The sequence below is a fragment of the Poecilia reticulata genome, chromosome 3, assembly GCF_904066995.2.
Source record: "Poecilia reticulata chromosome 3, P_reticulata-male-v2, whole genome shotgun sequence".
In the NCBI taxonomy this organism is placed as follows: Eukaryota; Metazoa; Chordata; class Actinopteri; order Cyprinodontiformes; family Poeciliidae; genus Poecilia; species Poecilia reticulata.
Window position 1 is genome coordinate 24,054,924 of NC_088832.1, and position 23,942 is coordinate 24,078,865.

General features: G+C 42.8%; 1 protein-coding gene across 2 annotated transcripts; it reads left to right on the forward strand.

The window, feature by feature from the left end:
- Positions 1 to 475: 475 nt before the first annotated feature.
- Positions 476 to 23,942, forward strand: ahctf1 (AT hook containing transcription factor 1). Of its 2 annotated transcripts, none has more exons than XM_081605299.1 (40): positions 476 to 759; positions 3,223 to 3,349; positions 4,296 to 4,449; positions 4,729 to 4,831; positions 5,052 to 5,232; positions 5,558 to 5,765; positions 6,494 to 6,610; positions 6,741 to 6,825; positions 8,111 to 8,261; positions 8,439 to 8,571; positions 9,080 to 9,261; positions 9,378 to 9,439; positions 9,550 to 9,678; positions 10,633 to 10,723; positions 10,925 to 11,014; positions 11,373 to 11,513; positions 11,905 to 12,009; positions 12,240 to 12,336; positions 12,461 to 12,584; positions 12,682 to 12,738; positions 12,882 to 13,028; positions 13,752 to 13,942; positions 14,017 to 14,161; positions 14,824 to 14,955; positions 15,064 to 15,211; positions 15,827 to 15,977; positions 16,060 to 16,167; positions 16,351 to 16,495; positions 17,210 to 17,425; positions 17,511 to 18,252; positions 18,447 to 18,620; positions 18,708 to 18,813; positions 19,532 to 19,638; positions 19,719 to 20,014; positions 20,104 to 21,738; positions 21,816 to 22,074; positions 22,602 to 22,766; positions 22,838 to 22,926; positions 23,445 to 23,524; positions 23,640 to 23,942. In XM_081605299.1, exons 2-40 carry the CDS (start codon positions 3,229 to 3,231, stop codon positions 23,836 to 23,838), a joined length of 7,566 nt encoding a protein of 2,521 aa, XP_081461425.1. In that variant the 5' UTR covers positions 476 to 759; positions 3,223 to 3,228; the 3' UTR covers positions 23,839 to 23,942. The 2 variants fall into 2 exon arrangements, with proteins under 2 accessions (XP_081461425.1, XP_081461426.1); XM_081605300.1 differs by having other exon boundaries at positions 18,474 to 18,620.

The window sequence follows — 23,942 nt, forward strand, 5'->3', positions numbered from 1 at the left end:
ACCCAAGGGAGACTAGAAAGAAATGAAGCATTTGCATCACATTCAAAATGGAGTGAAAGCGTTTGGATGCAGGGAGGGTATAGGAGAGAAAAAACTGTTAGAACAAGAATTAGGAATTAGGACGCTACATACAATAGCACATTATATACGATAAGGAAGCATGAGACAGGGATGTGTGAAAGTTACCAGGAAGGGGAAATAGTTGAACATGTGGTTTCTAGATCCACAGTGCGCATGGGGAGATTTTGAAGGTGAGGTTGAAGGAACTAATGTTGCACAGCTAAGGTATTAATGTCTTTTTAAACGAAAACGGGGCTCTATTGTAGGGTACAGCTAACATTATGGGCTTTTTTTTATGAGTTTCAGTTGAAGTTCACAGTCTGAGCCATACTTCGGACCACTAGGTGGCGGTAATTCTACTTTAAGTTGGTTGGCAACCGCCGTAAAACCTGGCGAAGAAGAGAATCTTCCGCCCAAACAGAAGGGGGCGAACGTCTGGGTTTGCCGCGCCTCGTCTCCCAGAAACGAGGACGACAAACAAGAGCTGCACGGCGTACTTTCCGACTGTGGAAATGGCGCTTCGTATTGTGAAAGCCTGAAGTCCAGAGCCTTTTCGTTCCTGTAATTTTTTTTTAAACTCACTTAGGGCTCTTGGAATTGGTGAATTTCGAGAACAAACGGATTATGACAGAGGAAGGAGAGATTCTTGAGGGAAAACAAAGCAATAGTGGCTCCGAAGCCTTCATCATCCTTGGACAGGTAGTGTAACGATGATGGCAGTGCATCACGTTTTCTAGCTTAGCTAGTTCAGACGTAACACAACCTTACACCTACCATATGCTGGCTAAACCCAAAGAAACGAGTTGCATTGAGAGCTTTTTTACTGAGACTGTTTAATTCCCGGTGTTGCCAGGAGCTACAAGCTATCAGTGCTTAGCCTGACGTTACATTTGAACTGTCTTGGCATGAGCACCGGAGCAAATGGGTTTAGCTTAAGGTGTTGAGTTGCTGCTAATGGAAAGGAATCCAGTCAGACATTACCTCTGCTAAGATATTCCTGACTAAACTACAAACCCCGCAGTAGTTATGGGGTGTACTTTTGGCTTCCAAGTTAGCAGCGTTAGCAAAAGTAGCAGCGTAGCCCAAGCTAGTATTTTCAACTATTCCGACTTTCTATTGAGGAGGCAATCACTACACCTTGTCAGTGCCGTTGTTCGTTTTTTGTAGCATCAATATAATTGGTTATCGCAAAATAATAGGACTACCAAACTCCCACATACTGTTATCCAGCGTTGAGTTGTGTCGGTGAAGCTAAAAGAACTAATCTTGTGTGACCTTGCATGCTAACGGCTTGCTAATGCAACTGAAGGAAAACCGACCAACACTCTTTAATCCCTATATAGTTCTTCAAAATATTGACTTAACCCACACCTTATAGTATCTTACGTTTAAGAGAATAATGCAGATTTATGTTTACTTGTCTAAAAGGGCCACTTGCTAGTTTAGCTGCTGTTGGTGAAGTTGGCCCAACGTCGGTAAGTCTAGTCTGTGAGGCTAATCGTTGCTTTGGTGATAACATTTTTCCACTGCCTCGTTATTTACCGCTGAAATATTGGTTCGTATATCTGAGTTGGAGCATGTATTTTATATTAAATGCGATAAAAAAAAGATACGCCACATCAACATCCCGAATTATAACGGGTGTAGTTTCACTTTTTGTGCCAATCTACTCTTGCCTTTTTTAAAACTTTGTTTATGGTCCATCTCTACTGTGTGGTCCCCCATTCAAATTTAAACATTGCTGTTGGTTGTCCCTGTTGTTTGTCCACATGTGCCGTCTCGCGTGTCTTCTCGGTGCCAGCTGGACGGTTGCGCGGGAGTTCACTTGAATCGGCCGTGTTGTGTTTTTCCCAGCGGTCACAGAGGGCAGTGTTGCGTCAGTTCGGCTGTCGGCACCGCTTTGTACGCCTCGCTTGGGCTGGTGCATCGGTTCAATGCGACTGAGGAAAAAATCTGCAAACCTGGCATTGAAATTAGAATAACTTAAGAAAATGGAAGTAAGCCAATAAGGGGAACAACAAATATACATGAGTCTTTGTTGTTCAGGGCTGCTCCATTAGAGGACTAAAAGTCAGAATCAGCTATTTTTTTCTCTGATCTGTAATTGGCAGATTACATATTGATCCCCCCCTGCTATTATATAATCTTACAAGCTAAGAATCAACTGGATGCACTTTATGAGAACCTGTGGCACATTTTTGTGTTTTAGCCTCTAGAAGAAAAAAATAGAATCTGTCAGAATTGGAATGAGCAGGTTAAACTCCAAAGATAACCAGAAATGTTTATCTGTTCTTAATGATTCCTCATTCTTTCTGAACGTCTGTTAATTTGTTTTCTTTAAAAATCTTCTGTACTTGTATGACTTTATTCTCATTTGTTGAAGTTTTTGTTGTAAGCTACTTGCAGTGATATTTTTAAGGCATTATTACAAAGGGACAGTTTTGATCTGTGCACATAACAGACTAGTTTGCAAAGAGTTTATCTGCTTCTTTTAGACATTGTGTCCCTAGCAGCCTGACACACAAACGCAAAACTCATATCTTTTGGGGGATTTGAAAACACTTTAGCAGACCTAAAATCTTTTAAAAAAAAATACAAAAACGTCACTATATTTTAGCAGAAATGTTGCCATGCCACAGCTGGACCATCCTTGAAATGCCAGATCTCAAGTGTTACATTTTTGTTTGCCAGCACTGAGGAAGCCTTTAAGAAAAATCTGTGATTTCTCTTTTTTTATTTTAATAGATTACAGAATCTGTGGCTCACTAAAAGTGAAACTGAAATGCCAAATACTTCAGAGTATTACTGTAAGGAGTTTACCTAAAAGTGTTAATATGAAAGGAGCCTGATCCTGCAATTCCCTCATTTAATCCTTGCTGTTCTGTCCTGTAGCAGCTTAGCGGAGCTAGCTGTCAGGTTGTACATGAGCTAACAGATGTGCGGCGGTGTTGTTGATTTGGACCCAAGCTCAGTTTCAGGCCCGGTTGTCAGCAGCTGTGCTTTGAAACAAAGCTCTCATTTGAGCTAAGAACCTGCCAAGTTGACATTTGAGTCCTCTCGGTTTGTAGAATGATTTCTAAATGTGTGTCTGGGTTGTGTGTTTAGGCAGTTTACGTTAAATATGCCAGAATTGTGATGGGTTTCCTCTGTTTTTGTTGACAGTGAACGATGCATGACCTGACTGCCCAAGTCACCAGCAGCCTGCTGCCCTTCTCTGGAGTGACTGTAGACGCCCTGGGTGAGGATGAGATCAGCCTGGACTGTGTGCTTCATGGCAGGTTCACTGTCGGTAAGCATTTATTTATTACTAGTAATTTATAATATTTGTTTCTCTGCCTTTTTATGTGAAATTAAGCTGGTGATATAATGTTTTACAGGGTTTCCCAAAGAAAACTTGTGAAACCCGGTGCTCAGGGCACCACGGCAGTCATCCAGCCACCCGCCGTGTTTTTGAGTTAAAAAATGTTTAAAGTTGACAGGAAATTTTAAAATATAATTTGATAGTTATGCATTTTTGGAAGACTGGAAGATTAATACAAAAACACCAACTATAAAGTCTTTTTTTAAAAAAAAGGCAATCATTAAAAAAAACCTAATAAATCAACCATGCTTAGCCTGGTGGCCTGCCAGGCTTATAATACACTGAGGGAAACCCTGTTTTAGAACCACATTGAGAAAATGTATCAGGTCACAGAATTGTGATTTAGTTACTCTTATAATTTAGAACAAACTTAGAATCCAGAAGAACTACCTTAGCAGCTACGTTTTAGACTCCTGTTATTAAAACCCAGAAAAGGAATTGGACCAGAGGATACTCACTTATACTTATCTAGCAACCCTGAACAGGAGGACCCAGTTTACATACTTTAGATCAACATTAGGTTCTTTTTCTCTTCTTTTGCTCTTTCCTTTGGTTTGTTATTTTGTTTGTATTTCCTTTTAATTCCTGTAAAGCACGTTGTGTTGCCTTGTTGCTGAAAATGTGCTATATAAATAAAATTACCCTATAGGACACTTAAACAAAAATTCAGCACCGTAAAGAAATCTGGTCTCAATTTATATCAATCTGTTGTTAAAACGGTACTGATATTTATGCTGGATAGGTGATTTATAAATCCTTACTTTTCACATTAATGTAGAATTCCTAGATTACATTGACTTTTATATTGATTTGCTGCAGTTACTTTAGTCTTTTATTGAAACCGAGGCTTTATTTCTGTATTTTTCATACGAAGGCCGCAGCGGGTTGGCGTGGCTGGCCAGTGGGTCCAACCTGGAGGTCGTCCACGCCGTGACAGGCGAGCGGCTGTCTGCGTACTGCTTCAGCGGCGGCGGAGGAGAACACCCACCCATTGTTCTGGCTGCCAGGGATTTCAGCTGGCTCAAACGGTCAGGACTCTGGTTCAGCCTCCCTGGTTTTTATGTCTGCGATTGGTGATCAATAGACTGGTGTCAGATGTTGTTGTGATAATTATTGTTCAGCAGCCATGTATAAAAAAGGTCAGTGTGGATCCATTTTAAAGATTGATAATCGGGGATTGGCCAGAAAACTGCATCCTCATGCTTACTTTTTAAATTTTTTTTTAAATGTGTGCAGCTTTATGGAATGACTGTCTACACATTTTTACGTGGAGATAATAATTAATGCTTTTCTCATTACGTTTCCAGGTCTGGGCTGCTGGTTGGCTTGGAGGAAACCGAAGGCAGCATTCTGTGTCTGTATGACTTGGGACTGTCCAGGGTGGTGAAAGCTGTGGTCATACCAGGCAGGGTGAGTTTACTGCTGATTCTTTTACATCTGACATAAAGTGTTTCAGAGGTTTTTAGCAGACAACTTGAGGTGAACGGTGAAAACTGTGGAGTTCTGGTTCTTAGAAGGTAGCTGTAGCATTGATGTTGAGTCTATCTTTATAAAAAACGTGATTTACAAAATGAATCATTCAGCATAAATTATCTAACCTTGATGTAATTTTCCCCCTCTTTCCATCCAGATTACAGCTATTGAACCTCTAGTGAGTTATGGTGGAGCCAGCACTTCTACGCAGCAGCTCCACCAGAGTTTACGCTGGTTCTTTGGCATTGCTGCCGTGGTAACAGATCTGGGTCATGTCCTGCTTGTGGACCTCTGTCTTGATGATCTGTCCTGCAGCCAGAGTGAACTGGAGGCATCAGGTGAGAAGAGGTTGTGAAACGATGTTTGTTTTCTGTTTTGGTTTTGCTTTTTGAATTTCTGATGAACTGGGTTCCTAAAATATCTACAGTTTTACCTCCATAACAGACGAACTAAACAAATCGGTTACATCATGATTTTGACCTTAGAAGGAAACTTGTTCAACACTTTTGGCCTGCAGAAAATAAATTAATCAAATCTCTGGAGATGATTAAAGCCGGAGCCAAGCTCAGTTATTTCTCTGGAGAGAAAAATACAGTGGATTCAAAAACATTCTGCAACAACTTTACTGTTTTATTTCTGTGTGAATGCATTTGCTGTTTGCAGACCTGCAGGTGGTGACCAAATCTCCTGCAGACATCCCGCGGCTCAGAGAGGTCAGCTCCCGCCAGGGCAGACATCTCTGCCTGCAGCTGAACCCGCCCAGCGGCGTTGGCGCCACGGCTCTGCAGTACGTGTCCAGAACCAACCAGCTGGCAGTGGGATTTTCTGATGGACTGCTGCAGCTGTGGAACATGAAGACGTTGAAGAAGGAGTGAGTGTTTATGTTGATAAAAGCCGTTCCTTCCCCAAATATAAAGCAAATTCTGTTGCTTTTTAAAAGGATGTTCCCCCCAAAAATGTTTTATCCCACGCATTAATACATTTCAGCTTCCCAGAAATAACTCAGTATTAATGCACACATGCCTTTAAAAAGAGGGTGTGTGACATCGCAGTCTTTGGATTATATTGCATAACTTTGCTGTGCTGGAGAAACTACCGCAGCTCCACCCTCTGTTTATGTGTCAGGAAGTGAATCAGGAGAGCAGCTAAACCCACTCATCAAGTCTCGTCTCTCTTTTTCCTCCACAGTTAGCTCCAATGTTCCCAGCTAGCACCCATTTAAATTGGCTTTAATGATCAACTAGAATATTTTACAATGGATTGAATTCATTTTTCTGTGCTTTATGCATATTATTTTGTTTCTTCTCTCAAAAAGCTGCAGACTCATTTACCAACCCATCTACCTCCGTCTAGTTAGGGTTTTCTTGTCTAGCAGGAGCTCCTTAAGAAAGCTTCATTCACTCGTTCACTGTATATTTACACATTACATCATGTTAGAAAATGTATTTTCTGTGCAGTGATCCTAAAACCTATGATTTATCTGCAGCAGATGACCCAGAATATGAAAGATTTGTGTAAAACGATGTGATGACTTGCTTGTTTTTCATGTGCTGTCCAGCTCCTACTTGTAAACAACGCTGTAATGATGTATTACTTTAGGTACCATTCGCAGCTGGAGGGGGGCAGAGTGCCTGTTCATGCCTTCACCTTCCAGGAGCCGGAGAACGACCCCAGGAACTGCTGCTACCTCTGGGCTGTCCAGTCCTCTCAGGATCTGTAAGAGTCACATTAAATCAGGATTCTGTGCTTTTAGCATTTCTAGTTTCAGACGAAGCGAGCATGACTACTCTCCACTCAGTCCTACCTCAGTTCTCTTTTCGACTGTTTTTCTTTTCCTCCCACACAGCGAGGGAGATCTGGTCAGCCTCCACCTGCTCCAGCTGGCCTTCAGCGAAAGAAAGTGTCTGGCTTCTGGGAAGATCCTCTATGAGGTTTGGAGTTTATTCCCTCAGTATTTACTAGAGATGTGCCGATTAGGTTTTTTCTTGCCAATACCGATTCCAATCACCCATGAGGGCCGATCACCGGTACCGATCACATAATTATTATTTTTTTAATCATAAACACTATCTGCTACATTATGTGGAAAAAGGAACCATGAATTCACCTTAATTTAGACAAAAACTTATTTTTAATAACTTTTTCCAAGAAGAAAACTAGACAAAACAGGCATTGTGCAAATTGTACTGCTATCAGTAATACTATATTTAACAGGCTGAAAACATATGAAGGCTCTGAAGAGGCTAAGTAAGCCAAAGTAAAACCTCTCAACACTGCCAAAAAAATTCAAGTATAAAACTTAACAGTTTTCAAAGGCAAATACAGGATCCATTACAATAAACAATCCAGAGTTACTGAATGAAAACTTTCTGATAGCATGGCGGCTAGCTGATTACTGCTAGTTCTGAGTGGCTGTTTCTGACTGAGCGGAGTAATTATGCAGAACAGGGAGGAGATCGACTATTTTTTTTTTTAGAGATTATCTGTCTCATGTTTGGACAGCGAAAGTTTTAATACGTATGTAAAATGTATTTTTTTATGTTAGATGCTGCAGCTTTAAGCAGAGGTTCAGTGAGAGAGTCACTACCAGGTGGAGCAGAAGCGGCGCTCCGTCTGTGAAATATTACTACCTGTAGCGTAGCAGCGGTTCAACAGCGAGAGCAGAACCAGCGTCTTACATCGCAGCTCGAAGACTTAAATAATTTTGCGGGTTATTTGTTTAGCTTTCTGACCGTCATGCTAATCCGGGTGAGTGTTTGTAGCTGGCGCTGCTTTACCTGCTATCTGATCCTCCGTATGCCTTTTTTTACTGCAGTGAGCCTCGATGTAGCCAAACTCTGTCAAGTATGGCATTGTTTTTATGCCATATTAGATTTGTTGTGTTGATGCATTTTGACGTGCTTCAATTTTCCGCCACAACACGCAAACTTTCCCATTCACTCAGTGCGTTATAGTTCTACATCGCTTAGGATTTGTTGCTGTGCGTTTGCGCAGTGTGAAGGAAAGAGGAGACCAGCTGCACAGGCAGGCTGCGAAATGAGATGCAGGTGATCGGCAACAAGAGACCGTAATCGGCGATCACCGATCATACACTTTTTCACGGAAATCGGCCGAATAAGATCGGTGGCCGATCGATCGGCACACCTCTAGTATTTACTAATGGCCACTCTAAAAAGTAGACATTCCTGTGCTGAGAAATGTGTTGTTCTCTCACAGGGTCTGGAATATTGCGAGGAGCGATTCAGTCAGGAGTTGAGCGGCACGTCGTTTCCTCTCAGGGCTCAGGCCACGAACACACAACTGCTGAGCTGCCAGACCATCGAGAAGTTCAGAGCCCATCCTGACAGGGACGACAGTTTGAATGAAGGTCAGCAGTTCTCCTCGTTTGTAGCACTTAACCCTCACTTTTTTATTGTTTTGGTGTATTTATCTGGGAACAAGCTGTGCTGTTTGGGTTGCAGCCCTCGGATTTGTGTCCGTGTGACGCGTTTAGTTCTCTACCTCCTTCATCTCTTCACGGTTTTTCCGTTCTTGTTTTTTCCAGTTGCATCCCCCGACACCAGTTTGTCCATCTTCTGCTGGCAAGTCAAGGCTTATGGCCAGGGAAGTCCCTCTATGTATATCGGGGTCTTTGACATCAACCGCTGGTACCATGCACAGATGCCTGACTCTCTCAGGTACAGTGGAGACGTCCCGTCATTCAGTTCATGTTTATCAAGATCACTTTGCATTTTACGGTCCAAAAGAATACTGATATTTCGGACAGGGCATTTATCGTATTTCTCATTTATTGTGATAAATTTCTTATGATGATTTTGATTTATTGTTCGGAAATTTAAAAACCCATGTCGGGATTTATTTAACAGTTTGTTCACTAAAAGCATCAATAAATTTGATAATATAATTAAATTATGATTCGTAGTTTAGTGATGTATATAACATTTGTTTATGTGACTGGTGTCCTTCTAGAAATGGAAATGTTTTTCAAGAGCCGTATTTGTGTTTGCGGGGCTGTTATTGCTGTAGCAGTAACTAAAAAGAAGTAATAAATACTTCTTGTCGTCGCGTTTATTGTTAGCTTTATCACCAAATAAAACCAAGTTGATATCATCCACCCCTGCTAATGTACACGATTTAAGACTTTAGATGAGTTTTGATCCAACAGCTGATTGGTCCCTCTGACAGAACCGGGGAGTCTCTCCAGAATTGCCCCTACCTGGCCGTTTGGTCCCTGGACTCGGTGGTGCAGATGGTGTCGACCCAAACCTTCCTGGATGTGATTGTACACGAGCGCAGCCTTAGCCGGGGCCTGCCCTTCACCTGCCCCCCTCCAGAGCAGTACTTCAACCCAACCACTTACAACTTCGGTCGGTTTAGATTTAAAATTAACCTTTGTATTCATTTTAAATCTGTAAGAAGCTACTTTTACTTTTATTGTATAATTTTCTTCCATTATTATAAGATTTTATTTTTTCTGTTCCAGATGCTACTTGCCTACTTAACTCTGGGATTGTGCACTTAACCTGCTCTGGGCATCAAAAAGAGGCAAGTTTGTGGGGAATAACCTTTGACCTCAGCATTGGTAGATTTTCCCATTTATATCGATTTATTTAAAGTTAAACTTGTAAGAACTTTTGTTTTGTCATTAAATCCAGACTTTAAGTTTTTTGAAGAAAGCTGCACCTTGTTCCAGTGACATCATCTCCATCAGCTACTCCCACTGCCTCATGTCCGGCCTCCTCTCGTCCCGCGTGGCAGACGCTCCGGCAGCCAGCCTCTCTCAGGTACCTTGTATGAACTGCACTGTTAAACATTTTATGCTTAAACTTTACTTTCTTGGAACTTTTTATGCTGATAAGTCAACATATTTTAAAAATTCATTAAGTTTTGTAAGTAAAAATGAGAAATAGTTTCCTGTTGTAGATGTATTTAAATGAAACCCAGTATTTTGGTCAGTCGACTGTGTTTTGCTGACTTCTAGTGTTGATTGTGGTCTCAAAAGAACAAATTGCATTTTAAGAGCCAACATCATTTAGGTCAGAGGTGCCAAACTCATTTTCATTTTGGGCCATATCAAAAATTTCTATATTCTTAAAGGGCCGGTTGTGCCAGAATGGATTGATTAAAAACCATTTAAATTGTTAAAATATCAATAAATAGCAGTTTCAGCATTTCATAATATGAGATGATCATTTAAAGTCTTTTCACGCTGATCAGTCCATCCAGGATTTTGTGATTATTTTTGTGGTTTCTACAATCAAAATCGCAGATTTTGTGGTGCTAACTTAGAAATATAAGGAATTTTTATAATATTTGCGCTGATATGAGGTTAAATGTGACTTTTTTTTTTTTATTAATCGCTCTGTCGGTCACAAACTATAACTTGACAGCAAGTGAGGCTGAGGCAGCAGTCACTGAAAGTCAACGTTTTTTGGTCAATTTTGAGAAAAAAAATGTTGGCAAAATCAGAAAAAATGTGAGGATCTGTTGATTTTGTGTCAATTTTGTAGATCTGTGAAAAACTGGAAGGACTTATTGATGTAATTTGGAGTCTATAGGGCCACAATAAAAAGCTACGGCGGGCCAGATTTGACACATAAAACAAACAGTGAGGTTAAGACATTTTTAAACCGTTTTAGTGCCAGAATACTTGGCATCAGTCATAAGAAAAATAACAGAGGAACCAAAATGTAATTTGTGCTGAAAACAATGGCGATGTCTTCTCTCTTGGTTCGCAGGAGGAGCAGCTCGATGCCATCTTGTCAACAGCAGTTGAAACCAGTTCCTTGGGGTTAATTACTGGTTGTATTAAGCAGTGGACTGCAGAAGGTAAGGAGCAGCACGGTGACCTGCTTTTTTGCCTTTCTGCATTTACTTGATGCATGTTGGCTTAAAATTACCAGGTGAAGATGGTTATCCTAGTTTTAAGCTTGTAATCAAAGATCAATTATAAAGTATTCATTCTTACTGCTGTGTGTTTCTTCTGTCATGATGTGGCCATGATTTCTTCTGATTTCCTCTCCTGAACAGAACAACCAGGATCCGCTCTGAACCTGCGCTACATCCTGGACTGGGCTTGGGACAAAGTAGTCCAGACCAAAGAGGAGCTGGACGGCATCTGTACGTATTTATATGGAGAGAGATCTTTAGCTCAAACGAAACTTTTAAATGTTGACTCAAAGTTCCACCAAATTTTTATTTTATTTAAAATTTTTTGCAAGATAAAATCTCTAGAAGCATCTTCCTTCTGTTCTGCATTTTGTTTTATTAAAAAAAAACTGGATCAGGAATATTTACATGGCCTGTTATTAGAAGGTTGCCAGGCCAGTAACTCAGATTTCTGCAATACCGTGTAACAATAAATAACTCACAAACTGCACTTTTCATTGTCGTACAAGAAAAGAGCAACCTAACTGATATCAGCACAACATAAAGTCCTAATTTCCCGTTCATCCATATTTCTGTATTTGGTCTCCAGGTGCTCCGTTGTTCGACAGCTCATCCAACTTCACCGACCCGCAGACGCTGCAGTTGCTGCAGCACACCCAGAGGCTGCTTAGCAACCTCAGCGCCATCTTCCACTGCCTGCTCAGCGAAGCTCAGGAACTCACACACCAAGGTGCTTCACACACACACACACACACACACACACACACAGAGGCCGGTCTGAAAGGTTTCCATTAGCCGGAGATGTCAGTAAAAACACCACTGAGGCCTTTTTTTTTTTTTTTTTAAATCCTCTGAGACTTTAGTAATGTCGTCAGTAATCTGTTTATCACAGCTGCTTGTAATTTACTGTAGCATTTGGAAAAAAAAAATTATTCCTTGAATTCTGAAGTTATCAATGTGTTCTGGGAGATTATTAATGTCATTAAGGTACCAAAAAAAGAGTCATGAGGTAGAAGCAGGTTAATCATAATTGATCTCTCCATCATATTATTTTACCATTATATTTAACAACCTCGTGTTTTCTTGAGCTTGTTTGCCAGCTTTGGATGTTTCGTTTTCAGGTTTGGCAGGTCTGATGAACAAGAACATGGTGTCCAGTTTAATTTCCAAATACGCTCAAGTGGTCCTCTGGTTCTGCCGCACCGGCTTACTCCCCGAGGGATCAGGTAACCAGATGCTTGTCTTTTAGAAAAGTTACTAAAAAAGAAATCATTTCATGTATAAATATTTTTGTTTAAATTGGTGAACAAATTAGTTATTTCAAAGAAAATGAATGGCATTAGAAAACTGGAGAAAACTAATTCTGTTAAGAGACTTTCTTAAGCAAACCCAAATAAATATATTTTTCTTTTTGCCCTGGATTAACTCATATTTGCCCCTGCTGATGTGCCACCAGATGAAGATGCTCTCCAGATTCCCAGGCCTTTCTTTACTCACTCAGTCATCAGTAACTATTACGCCATACGCAGAGAGGAGTTGACCAGGCTGGCCAAGTGAGTGCTGAACTCCATCACACACTAAACTAATCTAATTTCTATATTCTAGTCAGAATCTTTCATATTTAAATGTGTTGCTGTGAATGTTATTGAGGAGGTAACAAGGCGCCCTCTCTTTCAGGAGTAAATGGTGTGCTGATTGCCTTATGATCGACGGTTTGGTTGGACAGTGTGGTGAACGTCTGACCGGTCTATGGCGGCGGGACGAGGGCGGGACAGGACAGTACCCCCCACCTACTCTGCATGTAAGACTGATTTCTACCTTAATGATGCATTTCATCTCCTGTGTTGATGCAGAAACTTATTCTGTAAAGAAATGTAATTTATGTCTATGATCCGCAGGCCTTGCTTGACCTCTACCTTCTGGACAACATCGAAGAAGCTACCAAGCACGCCATTGTATCCTCAGTCTAACGGCAGCTGGCTGCAGCGTCGCGCCGCCTCAGCGGTTCTTTCTTTAGGATTAGTTTGGGTTTTTCTAAAATGCCATAATGTTGTCTAAGAACTTATTGGCTCGATTGCATCCTTAACCTGTGCTTCAGGTGATTTACCTGTTGTTGGACGTCATGTACTCTTTCCCCAATAAGGATGGAACATCCGTGGAATCTTTTCCCACAGCTTTTTCCATCCCCATTGGACTGGTTAAACTGGTACAAGGACTGTGGCTGCTGGATCATAACGACCATCAGGTAAAATGTGATAAAACATCATCATTTAGCTGCAGATGGACTTCCTTTATGAGGAAAAGTATAAAGTGAAGCTTTTTATTAATCTGACTTATTCTAACTTCATCCTCAATGAGGCATAAAGATGCATCTTAATAAATAAGAACATTATTGAAAAGTTAATTTGTGTGTAGCTTAATAGAAAAAGTGAAACTTTACAAACAACACTTGAAAAAATGAAGAGACCACAATGCACAATTATCAGTTTCTCTGATTTTACTTTTTATAGGTTTATGTTTGAGTAAAATGAACATTGTTCTTATATGAACTACTGACAATATGTCTGAAATTATAAGCAAAAATGTTGAATATTTATTTGCAGAAAAAAATAACCAAAAATATGCAGGGCTTTCAGACCTCAAATAATACAAAGAAAATGTTAATTTAGAAACAACAAAACTAATGTTTTAACTCGGGGAGAGTTCAGAGATCAACATTTGGTGGAATAACCAGGAGGTTTTCAGAGGCACTCGGTGCAGTGGGCTTTTCATTGTTTTCCAGATCTGTACATGTCTTAATATCTGTTTATGCTGAACTTGATGTTTCTGATTGATCAAAATGTGGAAATCCCACGTTGCTTTAACTGGACCGTTGGGTCTGATCTCTCATCTTCCTCTGATGATGGCTTGTGGATCCTCTTGTGTTTGTATCTTTAGTGTTTATAATTTTCTTTTTTCTCCTCCTCAGAGTTCGTTTGATCTGCTTCTTCACCCGGCTGCTTCTCATTTTCATTTCGAGTGGCAGCACGAGCGGGTTCTGCAGGCGCTGATGTGTCAGGGCCAGCAGTCCGTGGCGCTGCGCTACTTCCACGTCACAAAGCCTCCAATTACCTCCACCGCTCAGGCCAAACTTTCTCTGTCCGTGCTGCTACACAACAGGTCCGTTACGTTTCTGTCCGACTGGTGTCGTTTCATTTTACCCTCGTCAACAGGCCAGTGTCCTCTGGTTCCAGGTGTCTCATCGAGGCGTGGTGTTTACTTCGGCAGCACTCGAACCGCTTGAACATCGCTGAGCTGCTGGGCTTCCTGTATGAGAGCTGCCAGGAGCTGGGCCTCATGAAGGAGCTGCTCAAGCTGCCTCTGGGCCTCAGTGAACAGGTGAACAGGGAGTTGGGCCCGTCATGACGGCACATTCTGCCGGACGATAAATTGTCCCAGTAATTATTCAGATAAACGATAACACAGTTGTTTTTGAGAGCATTTTCAACTAATATTTAGTCAGAAACAACTTTAATTCTCCAGTTCTTTCACACTGGAACTGGAAGAGATTTTAAAAATTCAAAATAACACAACAACCTAAAACAATGACTAAAATAACGGAAGGGGGGAGAAACTTGACAGAAACCATAAAAAACAGATAATGAAATCTCCGTAAACAAAACTGCCCTTCAAAAATATTAATCGTCAGAATGAAGATGCTCATTATAATGCATCATGGAGTTAATCGTTTATTGCAGCAGGCTATAAATAATTAGTCTGAAACTGGAGGTTTTTGACACAGAGTTCCTTTAAATCTAGACTGAAAACCCAGCTGTTTAGAGTTGCTTCTGAAACATAATCAATGAAACTTTAATCAATAATCTGATGTGTAATGACAGCAGAATGTAACGTTGACTGTTCTATGACTTTGTGTTTTTATGATGTAAAGCGTTTTGAAATGCCTTGTTACTGAAATGTGTCATACAAATAAAATGTGATTGAACTTTAACTCAACTTTTTACATGTTCAGTTTTAACCTCTGACCTTCCTTGTTGGTTCAGGACTGTTTGGAAAAGTTTCTTCAAGGCACAGGCGGCCTTCAGAACAGAGAGCTGCTGATGGTTCACTACCTGCAGCAGGCCAACTACATTCCTGCCCTGCAGCTCAACCAAACCCTCAAAATGAACCTGGTGGTGCGTGCAGGAGAGCGATTCTCACAATTAACATTATATTAATGTTATTATGATCAGTAACATCTACCAAACCTTTACATTGATGCACAACTTTCGCTTTCTTTGCAGAACGAGCGAGACCCAAAGGTCAAAGAGCGATCCAACACCAGGAACTCTATCCTGGACCAGTACGGCAAAGTTCTGCCTAGAGTGCAGAGGAAACTGGCGATGGAGCGATCCAAACCTTATCAGCATCCAGCCACCGTTCACAAAGAAGGTAGCTGCTCTCCTCTGTGGAAGCAGAGTTTAAACCTGTGGACATCAGGAGATATGCTTTTGTTGTTGTTTATTTTGATTAGGTATAGTTTGTGTATATTTTCATAGAAATAAACATATTTTCCATATTTTAAGTCAGAAATGCATTTAAGAAACACGCCACTTCTTGCCACCAATGGTTGTTTATTGGAATAGTTTTGGAGCCTAGAAGAATGTGACAGTATGTAATCTTGTGTAAATAGTTTTTACTTTGAGTCCTAAATTTAAAATCTCCGCCTGGATATTTTTGCTTACTTTAATTCTACAAAGTTTTTAGCAAATATATGCCGTTCATTTATCCATTACAACTGGAACTTTCAATATCTAGCAAGTTATTTCATCTAGTAAAAGAGCGCTCCTCAGAGTGACTCCACTCCCTGCTACGGTGGGAGTAAAATTACCGTAATAATCCGATATTGGTTGGAAAGCGCAACGTTTCAGAAACCTTTGGAATTTTTCAGGCAGCGCAGAGTGTGGTGGAGTTTCGGTACTGCCGGTTTGGCTGCATCGGTGCCGACATGTTCAGCCTCGGAGGGTTAAAATCCCTTTTTGATTTCATGTTTTCGCTCCGCTATAGTCTCTCGGCCGCAGCCGCTGTCGACCGTCACCAAGCGCTCTGCCAGCGAGAAGGTGATGTCCAGAGCTGGATTCATCAGCAGCGTCCTCGCCAAGATCGAGGAGGTTTGGCTCGGAAAAGAGGCGACGCCCCTGTCCTCGCCAGCCAGGACGTGAGTTTGCTGCTTCACAATTGTCTCCTGCTGTATTTAAATATGTTTAATGGTAATGTGACGCATTCGTTGTTTTCACCAGACCAAAAGCAGCCGCTGCTCAGAGCTCCAGTCCCAGGTCATCGTCGCTCGGTTTCACTGATCCCTTCCTAGGAACGCCCATCACCATGACAACCAAACGAAAGTCAAGGTACTCTCAGGAGAACAAGGAGCTGGCCCTTTAATTGATAAACTGCTTCTAACAGTGACAAGATATTAGTCCTGTTTGTTTTTGACCAAGTTTATAACTAAAGACACAAACATTGAGTGCATGCACAGAAACGCATCTTAGTTAAAGTAGATTTAGTGTTTAATCTTCTTTACTGTGTCTCAGGCTGATGGATCTGGTGGTCCACCCGTCCTGTCACACGCCTCAGCCTCTCCTCAGTCCGCCCGGACCCACGACCTCCTGGGTTTCTCCAAAGAGCTCCAGAAAAGCGCCTGAGTTCAGTCTGCTGCAGACGCCGCAGGTCGTCAAGGTGAGTCCATCACTTTGGACGACACTTTACGTCTAAAAGAAACGGCTGAGTGACGATGATTTTTAGACAACTGTCGTCTTTTTGGAATTGATCTTTTTTTAATGCCCCAAATATATATATATATATATATATATATATATATATATATATATAAGAAAGTATTTTATACTGTTGTGTGAAACATGGCTAAGCGTTAAGGCGGCAGCTAATGATTGATTTATTGATTATTCCGACGATTAATCGGATTTAAGAAATTGGCACGTCCTCCAGCCCTTTCATTTAAGCCTTTTTATATGTAAAGATACATACAAAAATTAAACCAATTAATCATTTCAGACCCACTAGGCTCAGATAAATGTGAGTTTAGACGCGCCGTAAGATTTGGTTTTGAAAAACTGCTCTCCTTATTGTATCTTTTTTTTTTTCTTTTTAAGCCTCTGAATCCACTAGTTAGATGAACGGTCTGTTTAATTTTGGAGGTGAAAAAAACTCATATCTGTGACGTCTCCAGGGAAATTTGTCATTAACTTCATAGTTTTCTCAAACAAATCAGCTGATCGATTTTCCAACACTTGACGAAATGTTAACGCTTCAGTTGCTAATTGTGTCGTCGTCTATGACTTTGTATTTTTGTGTTTTTGTGACATGAAGCACTTTGAACTGCCTTGTAGCTGACAGGTGGCTGTTTGAACCGTTTGCTCTCCTCTCTGCCAGCGAGCTCGGGCCCTGGCTGCTTCTGGCCCCGTCTTCTCGGCGTTCACACCGCAGTCCATCCTGCGCAGCAACCTGAGACCTACGCCTGTTGCTACGCCGTCCGCCTCTCCAGGCCGCTCCATCACCCCTCCGCTACGCGCCAAAGAGAGCCGCATCACCTTCATAGAGGAAGGAGAGGCCCCTGAGATGGAGAAGGGGGTCCGGTGGACTAACGGGGTAAAAACATGATGATGTTGTGGGTCGGTGTCTCTTGTTTTGTTTGTTTTTTTTGTCTTCAAGTTGTGTTTGTGTTTCTCTGCAGATGGCAGCAGACAGTGAGATCAACCAGCTAAGCAGAGGCTCCAAAGCCACACGCAAGACCTGGTCTTCGCGGCGTCCTGAGGAGGAAGACGAGGAGGAGGAGGAGGAGGAGGAGGAAGGACAACATCCTCATGTAAAGTTCCTTCCTCCAGAAGGCGCCGTTCCCTCACCGCAGCTCAGGCGCTCTGAGAGCGAGCCGTCTTCCACCCAGGAAGAAGGAAATCAGTCAACTGCAAGTCAGATAAATATCAGCGTGAACTTTAACACCAGCCTGATGTCGGTCCAGTCAACAGACACAACGCTGGAGTATTACGATGCTCCGCTGTCAGAAGACCCACCAAGAGCCCAGGGACACAAACCTGGAGAGGAAGAGGAGGAGGATGATGTGGTGACTCTGAACATCAGGTCTGTGAGTGACAAAGAACCAGAACAAACATCTGATCTGACTTCAGAGGAAAACCTTGACCTCCCCTCAAACATGGACGTGGCGGCAGAGGAGTCTCTGAGGGAGGGAGAGGAGGTCAGTGGGATGGGTCAAGCTCTGAGGGAGGGAGAGGAGGTCAGTGAGACGGGTCAAGCTCTGAGGGAGGGAGAGGAGGTCAGTGAGACGGGTCAAGCTCTGAGGGAGGATGAGGAGCAAGGCACTGAATCTAAAGGAGAAGATGATCTGAACACTGTCTCAGTGAGCAAAGAGGAAGATGTGGCAAGTCCTGATGAGGAGGAGCCATCTACCCACCATGAAGGTAAGTTATTGCTTTTTTTATTAGAGCAGTTTATTTACTCCAAAAATAAATAACATTGCAGCTTATCAATTAATCGAATAAGATAAATCGACCTTAAATTAACTCTGTAATCGATCCTGAACCAAATCCATTTGATTAAGTTGATCTTACTTTAGAAAAATAAAAATAAAGCTTTGCTTCTCTTCTTCATCAAGTCCTCTGGTCCATTTTTCATGCTGCAGTCGGTAACCAGGTGAGCGAGAGCTCAGGCTCTGAGGTGAAAGGTGAAGAGCTAAGCATTCAGTGGGAGGCAGCCGAGTCGAACACAGAGCAACCCGAAGACTGTAGCGCCACAACCGAAGCAGCACTAGACCTGGAGCAGAGCGCAGGTGAGCATGTTTACATGGAAACGCACTGAGGGCAGGTGGTTGACCGTCTTCATGGCCTGGAATGAACCTATCGCTGTTTCCCTTCAGATCTGACAGAGTTTGTCCAGAAGCACCTGTTTGGTGACGACCTGTCTTCTTCGCTCAGCCGCTCAGCGATACACAACGCCTCACTGAGCCAGACCAGCCTCAACAGGTGTGTTCTTCTCTTAAAACTTACGTTAATTCATGTGAACGTCCAGCTTGAAGCTCATCCTCCTGCTGGACAACCATGAAGGCCAGCAATCATAAAAATCCTTTTTAAATTGTGTGTTTTCTGCAGAATGTCCTAATTCTGCAGAAAATTTGCTTTTCATGAAAGCAAATATTCTTTCATGATATTCTTTCAGTCATTTCAAAGCTTGAAACTTTGTAATGACTGTAAAGGTCGTTTCGGTAGATTTATTTACTAAAATAAATTAAGTTTTCAATGATCTAGTAGTTTATTCACCTCTATTCAGTTTAAATTTATGGCTTTAGAAAATAAACACATTGCAATCAGCTGAGATTCTAGGTGCACTGCAAAAACACAAATCTTCCTTAATATTGATTGTTTCACTTATAACAAGCAGAAAATGTCTTGTAATAAGTGAAATAATCTGTCAGGGGATTCAGTGGTTTTTCATCCACATCAAAGAATTAAATCTTGCTGAAAATGTACTTGTAATTTAGTTTTCTTATTTCAAGATATTTGCACTAGAAACTAGACCAAAAATAATTGGTAAAATTTTGTGTTTTTGCAGTGCACTTTTGATTGACATGAAAAAGTCTTTATATTTTAGAAATGTGTCTCCAAAACACTGGAAAGTTTGATGTTTAGATGTGCTAAAGATGTTTCTGACCTGTTTTAAAATGGCTGCCATCTTGCCGTGCAGCGAGGAAGAGGAGGAGAATCCAGCAGCTGTAGATCCGTCGGTTTTCACGCCACAGAAGTCCACAGTTTCTGTGACTTCCTCAGAGCCGACAGGCACCGACTCCCACTGTGAGGAAGATCACATTTACTCCCACGTTTACAGTTGTTCTGGTGCACCTGATCATTTCACTCATGTGTTGCTCTCCCAGCTGTAGTGAGCTTGAATGACAGCGAAGAACTGTCCAGTCCTGCATCTGAGGATGAAGGTGAAGAGGAGTCATCTAATCAAGCTGAAGAGGAAGAAGAAGAGGAGGAGGAGGAGGAGGAAGAGGAAGACTCCGGCAGTGAGGTGGAGATCATTGATGAGGTTCAGGGTAACGGGAGGCTGCCGCTGCTGCAGCCCGGCTCGGTCCTCATGCAGCAGGAACACGCCCACTTCCTGCAGGATCTGTCAGAGCAGCGAGCTGCCGAGTTCTCCCTGGTCGCACCTGGTGCAGAGATGAAGGTAACGACTTTCAGATCACGTTAAATTCAACCGTACATTTAGATGATTTCAATCGAAATGAACGGGCTTTATCCTGAACGCGCTTCCAGATCGTAGAGGACGACATCGAAGGCGAGGTTGTGATGGTGAGACTCGGCGGAGACGACGGAGGGATGGAGCTGGACGCCAACACGGAGCCAGCGTCGTCATTGTCCTCGTCATACATGGAGCTCAAACCTTCCACCACTCTGCTGGTTCCCTTCGAGTTCATGGAGGGACAGCAAGGCCTGGTGGACGGCTCCGACCTCGCTCTTCCTGCTCTGCAGCCGGGCGCTGCGGCCGAAGAGCAGCAGCCGGAGATTCACACCGGCTTCACGCTGATGCTGGACACGGAAGAGGACGGAGTCAAGGAGGCGGAGGCGGCTGTGGGGAATGATGTGCAGCCGTTGGAGCTTCCTGAGCCGCTGCAGATGGAGAGGGAAGACCCGTCTGACAGACCTGACGTCATTCCTTTGGACGTGGATAACAGGGAAGAAGCTTCACCAGAAGGAGAGAGCGCGGCGATGGAAAACCTGGATCAAAATGATGATCGTGGACTTGAGGAAGAGGAGCTCGGAGATTCACAAATTGACCTGCAGACTGAATCTACTGCAGAGAAACAGGAGACCGAAGACTCTGCAGAGATAAAAGCTGCAAAGGTAGAAGAAATTGGATCATCTGAAGATCAGGAAGCTCCTTCAGTATCGGTTCCAGAAGAATCTCCAGCTGCTGTGAACGATGCAGACTCGGCTGAACGAACAGAAGCAGTTGAGGAGGAAAAACCAATCCCTGCTGAGGAAGCGCAGCTGCCTGAGGGGAACGGGTCTGTTCCTACAGAGATGGAAAACACTGAGTCTGCTGTAGAGGACAAGAAGCTTGAGCACACGACATCATCAGACACTAAAGTTGGACATGAGGAGGAAACGGAGAAACAACCCAGGAGACAACTGAGGCATAAAAACGTTGCAGAAGAACCTTTGGAGAACATTGTTGATCCAGAAAGTCAAACTGCGAAACAAACGCCAGCTGCTCAGAGGAAGGAAGATTCTTCTACTCCATCCCGGAGGATGACAAGAGGACGAAACGCGACTTTAATCTCTCCAGAGGCAGTGAGCGAGCCAGAGCTGACGAAAACTAGCAACGACGCTCCTGCCTTGCCAACTTGTACTCCGAAGAGAGGCAAGCCGCTCCAAATCGTCACACCTCGTAGAAGTACCCGCAAAATTCAGCCGGTAATTCCTAAAGAGGAGCCTGAAAACATGGATTATGAGATTTCCACGGCTTCAACCTCCAGGAGGGCTTCGCCAGGCAGACGATCGCAGAGAGCTGCTGCAACAAGAACCGACAGCGAGGAGGAATCTGCGACCGCAGAGGACAGCCAAGAGGATAAGGGCGTGGAAACGATAAGAGGTCGCAGAAAAAGCAGCAAGACTCCAACTCCTTCCAAACGCACTCAGGCCAGCACCCCCAGGAGGTCCAGCAGAAAGACGAGCAATACCAACGAGGAAGAGCTGACCCCGGTGACGGTCAAAGAGGAGCCCGTCTCTCTAAAATGCAGCGGCAAAAAAATTAGACCACAGATGCTGCCAGTCGTGTTTGAAGAAGACGAAGGAGAACAGAGAGAGGCAGAGAAGAAGCGGCAACTTTCCCATCCTGGGAGGACAACGCGACAGTCCAGCCAGATCACTATAACTGTGTATCCTCAAGTAAGGGCTCAACCATCATCCACTGTGTTTCCATTTTCATCGGTCGGTTTCATTCATCTCACATTTAAACTCCATAGGTAAAACTGGTTCCTGCCGCCCTTCCTCAGGGCAACAGGAGGAGGAGAGAAGAAAGTGGTTCAGGAAAAGTGAGAGAAGGCAAAGATCCAAACAAAAACTCTGATCCCACCAACAATCGTCGCCCAACGAGAAGCAGACTCTGGAGCCATCCTGAGGAGGATCTGCCCCTGCTGGACTCTCCGTTAGAGGTGGACTCGGAAACTCCTGTTGCAGACGCCCTCATCAAGAGGCTCAAGGATGAAGAGGAGAGACGGGAAGGTACGAACAAGTTTTTAACCTACAACCTCTTTAAATGCTTCGGTTTATAAATAGTTTTTGGTGTAAGACACGGCAGGATGTCCATGCTTAAGACGTCTTAAATTCATTATAAAAAAGGTAAGTTGGTCTTAAATTTAACTTAATCTCATATATTTTATGTAGTTTTTTTTAACCCCTCATGAGACTTTTCTGCATTACGTAAAAAATAACCAAATAAATAAAAAAAGAACATCTTCATGATGATCTACTCAGGCAGAATTTGGTGCAACACAAACCCTGAAGTCGGGGGTTTACTGGATTTTAAAGATGGTGGTTCAGCTGCAGTATTGACTTGCAAAGTGGAAGAAAAATGGCATATGGTTTCCACTTATTTATTTTGCTACTAAAAACCAAAATATGTGCTTGAAAGTTGAAATAAAATTCAACTTTGTGGAATTTTATTACGACAAGGTTGTTACTGTGGAGTTTAAGGGAAAGGTCAAGCATTTGTAAGACCATCATATAAATGTGTGAACTTGTGGAAACAGGTGTGAAGACTGAGAGAACCAGGAGGAGGAGCACCAAATCCTCAGTGGATCAGGTTTCATCTCCTCCGGAACCAGACGGCCCGGCGCCTGAACCTGCAGCAGGTCAGTCCAGTCCAGGAGAAAACTCGTTCATCTACTCTCCCTCCCGCCGGCGACAAACAAGAGGTGAGCCAAATCCCAGCCGGTTTACGTTCCTCCGCCCATCCAGGAGGGTCTTAACCGTTTCTGTGTTTCAGCTCGTAAAGCAGAGTCTTCTTCGCCAGGCGAGGAGTCTGAGGCGCCGGTCACCCGCAGCAGGAGCCGAGTCAAAGATGCTTCTGTTCAGGTAGGAGATTCAGTTTAACAGCTGAACATATTTAGGGTTCTGGGCAGATTTTCTCCCTTCACATCTCATTTTGTCATTCCACAATGACAAAATGGGAAAAATTATGCATGGTTTTCAATTCATAAAACAAAGTTTTTGCAACTAAAAACCAAAATATGTGCTCTTTAACACCAACCCTGTTTGATCTGCTTAAAACTAACAAGACTCAAACCAAAGTGTTTGGTTTGAGTCTTACCTAACGAATCAGAGGAGATTCACAGAACAGCTGCGTTTATTTTAAGATAGAACTTAAAACAGATGTGATCAGGATTTTATTTATTGATATTGGAGAAAAGGGAACTGAACACCAGAAAAACATGCATAATTTTCCTTCCGCCTCACACTGAAGGGCTCCTTTGTTTTGGTCAGTCACATAAAATATATAAGAGTTTATGATTTAAAAGACAGGTCAAAGTGGTCTAAATACTTTTTCTAATATTTTTTACCTTGATGAATGTCAACTCCTGTTTTCCTTTTAGGACAAAGCTTCCTCAGAAACTGATCGCGCTGAAGTGGAGAAAACATCTAAAACCAGAAAAACAAGCAGGAAAACAGCAAAGTAAGACCTGCTCTTAAAACCTCATTTTTAGTAGATTTAAATGTTTGACGGTTCTACTTTTTAAGAGCCGAAGCTAATAAAAACATGCCCACTGTTTGTGTGTCTTCCCCCTCAGATCCGCAGCTGTTTCGGAGTCTGTTCCCATCGCCGAGGTGGATCTGATCTCGCCGCTGCCCAGCCCGGCTGAGCCGCTGCCGCGAGCGCTCAGGGGGATCGCAGACGAAGCGCCGGTCCCGACCACCAGGAACCTGCGGCGCAAACGCGTCATAGACATCGTTTTCTCAAAGCCCGTCACCCGCAGGAGGAAACTTTGAGGAGGCTGGAGGTGGTAGTAACCCGTGAACCTCAGGCGGCTGCATGAAGATTTGAACCAAATCAAGTCGAGAGCTGTCAAATAAAAAGGAACGGCCTGAACTTA

Coding starts and splice junctions, on each gene's coding strand:
- ahctf1 (XM_081605299.1), top strand. CDS start 3,229: ATGCATGACCTGACTGCCCAAGTCACCAGCAGCCTGCTGCCCTTCTCT. Junction 5,233..5,557: donor GAGTGAACTGGAGGCATCAG/GTGAGAAGAGGT, acceptor TGCTGTTTGCAG/ACCTGCAGGTGGTGACCAAA. Junction 21,739..21,815: donor CTATAACTGTGTATCCTCAA/GTAAGGGCTCAA, acceptor TAAACTCCATAG/GTAAAACTGGTTCCTGCCGC.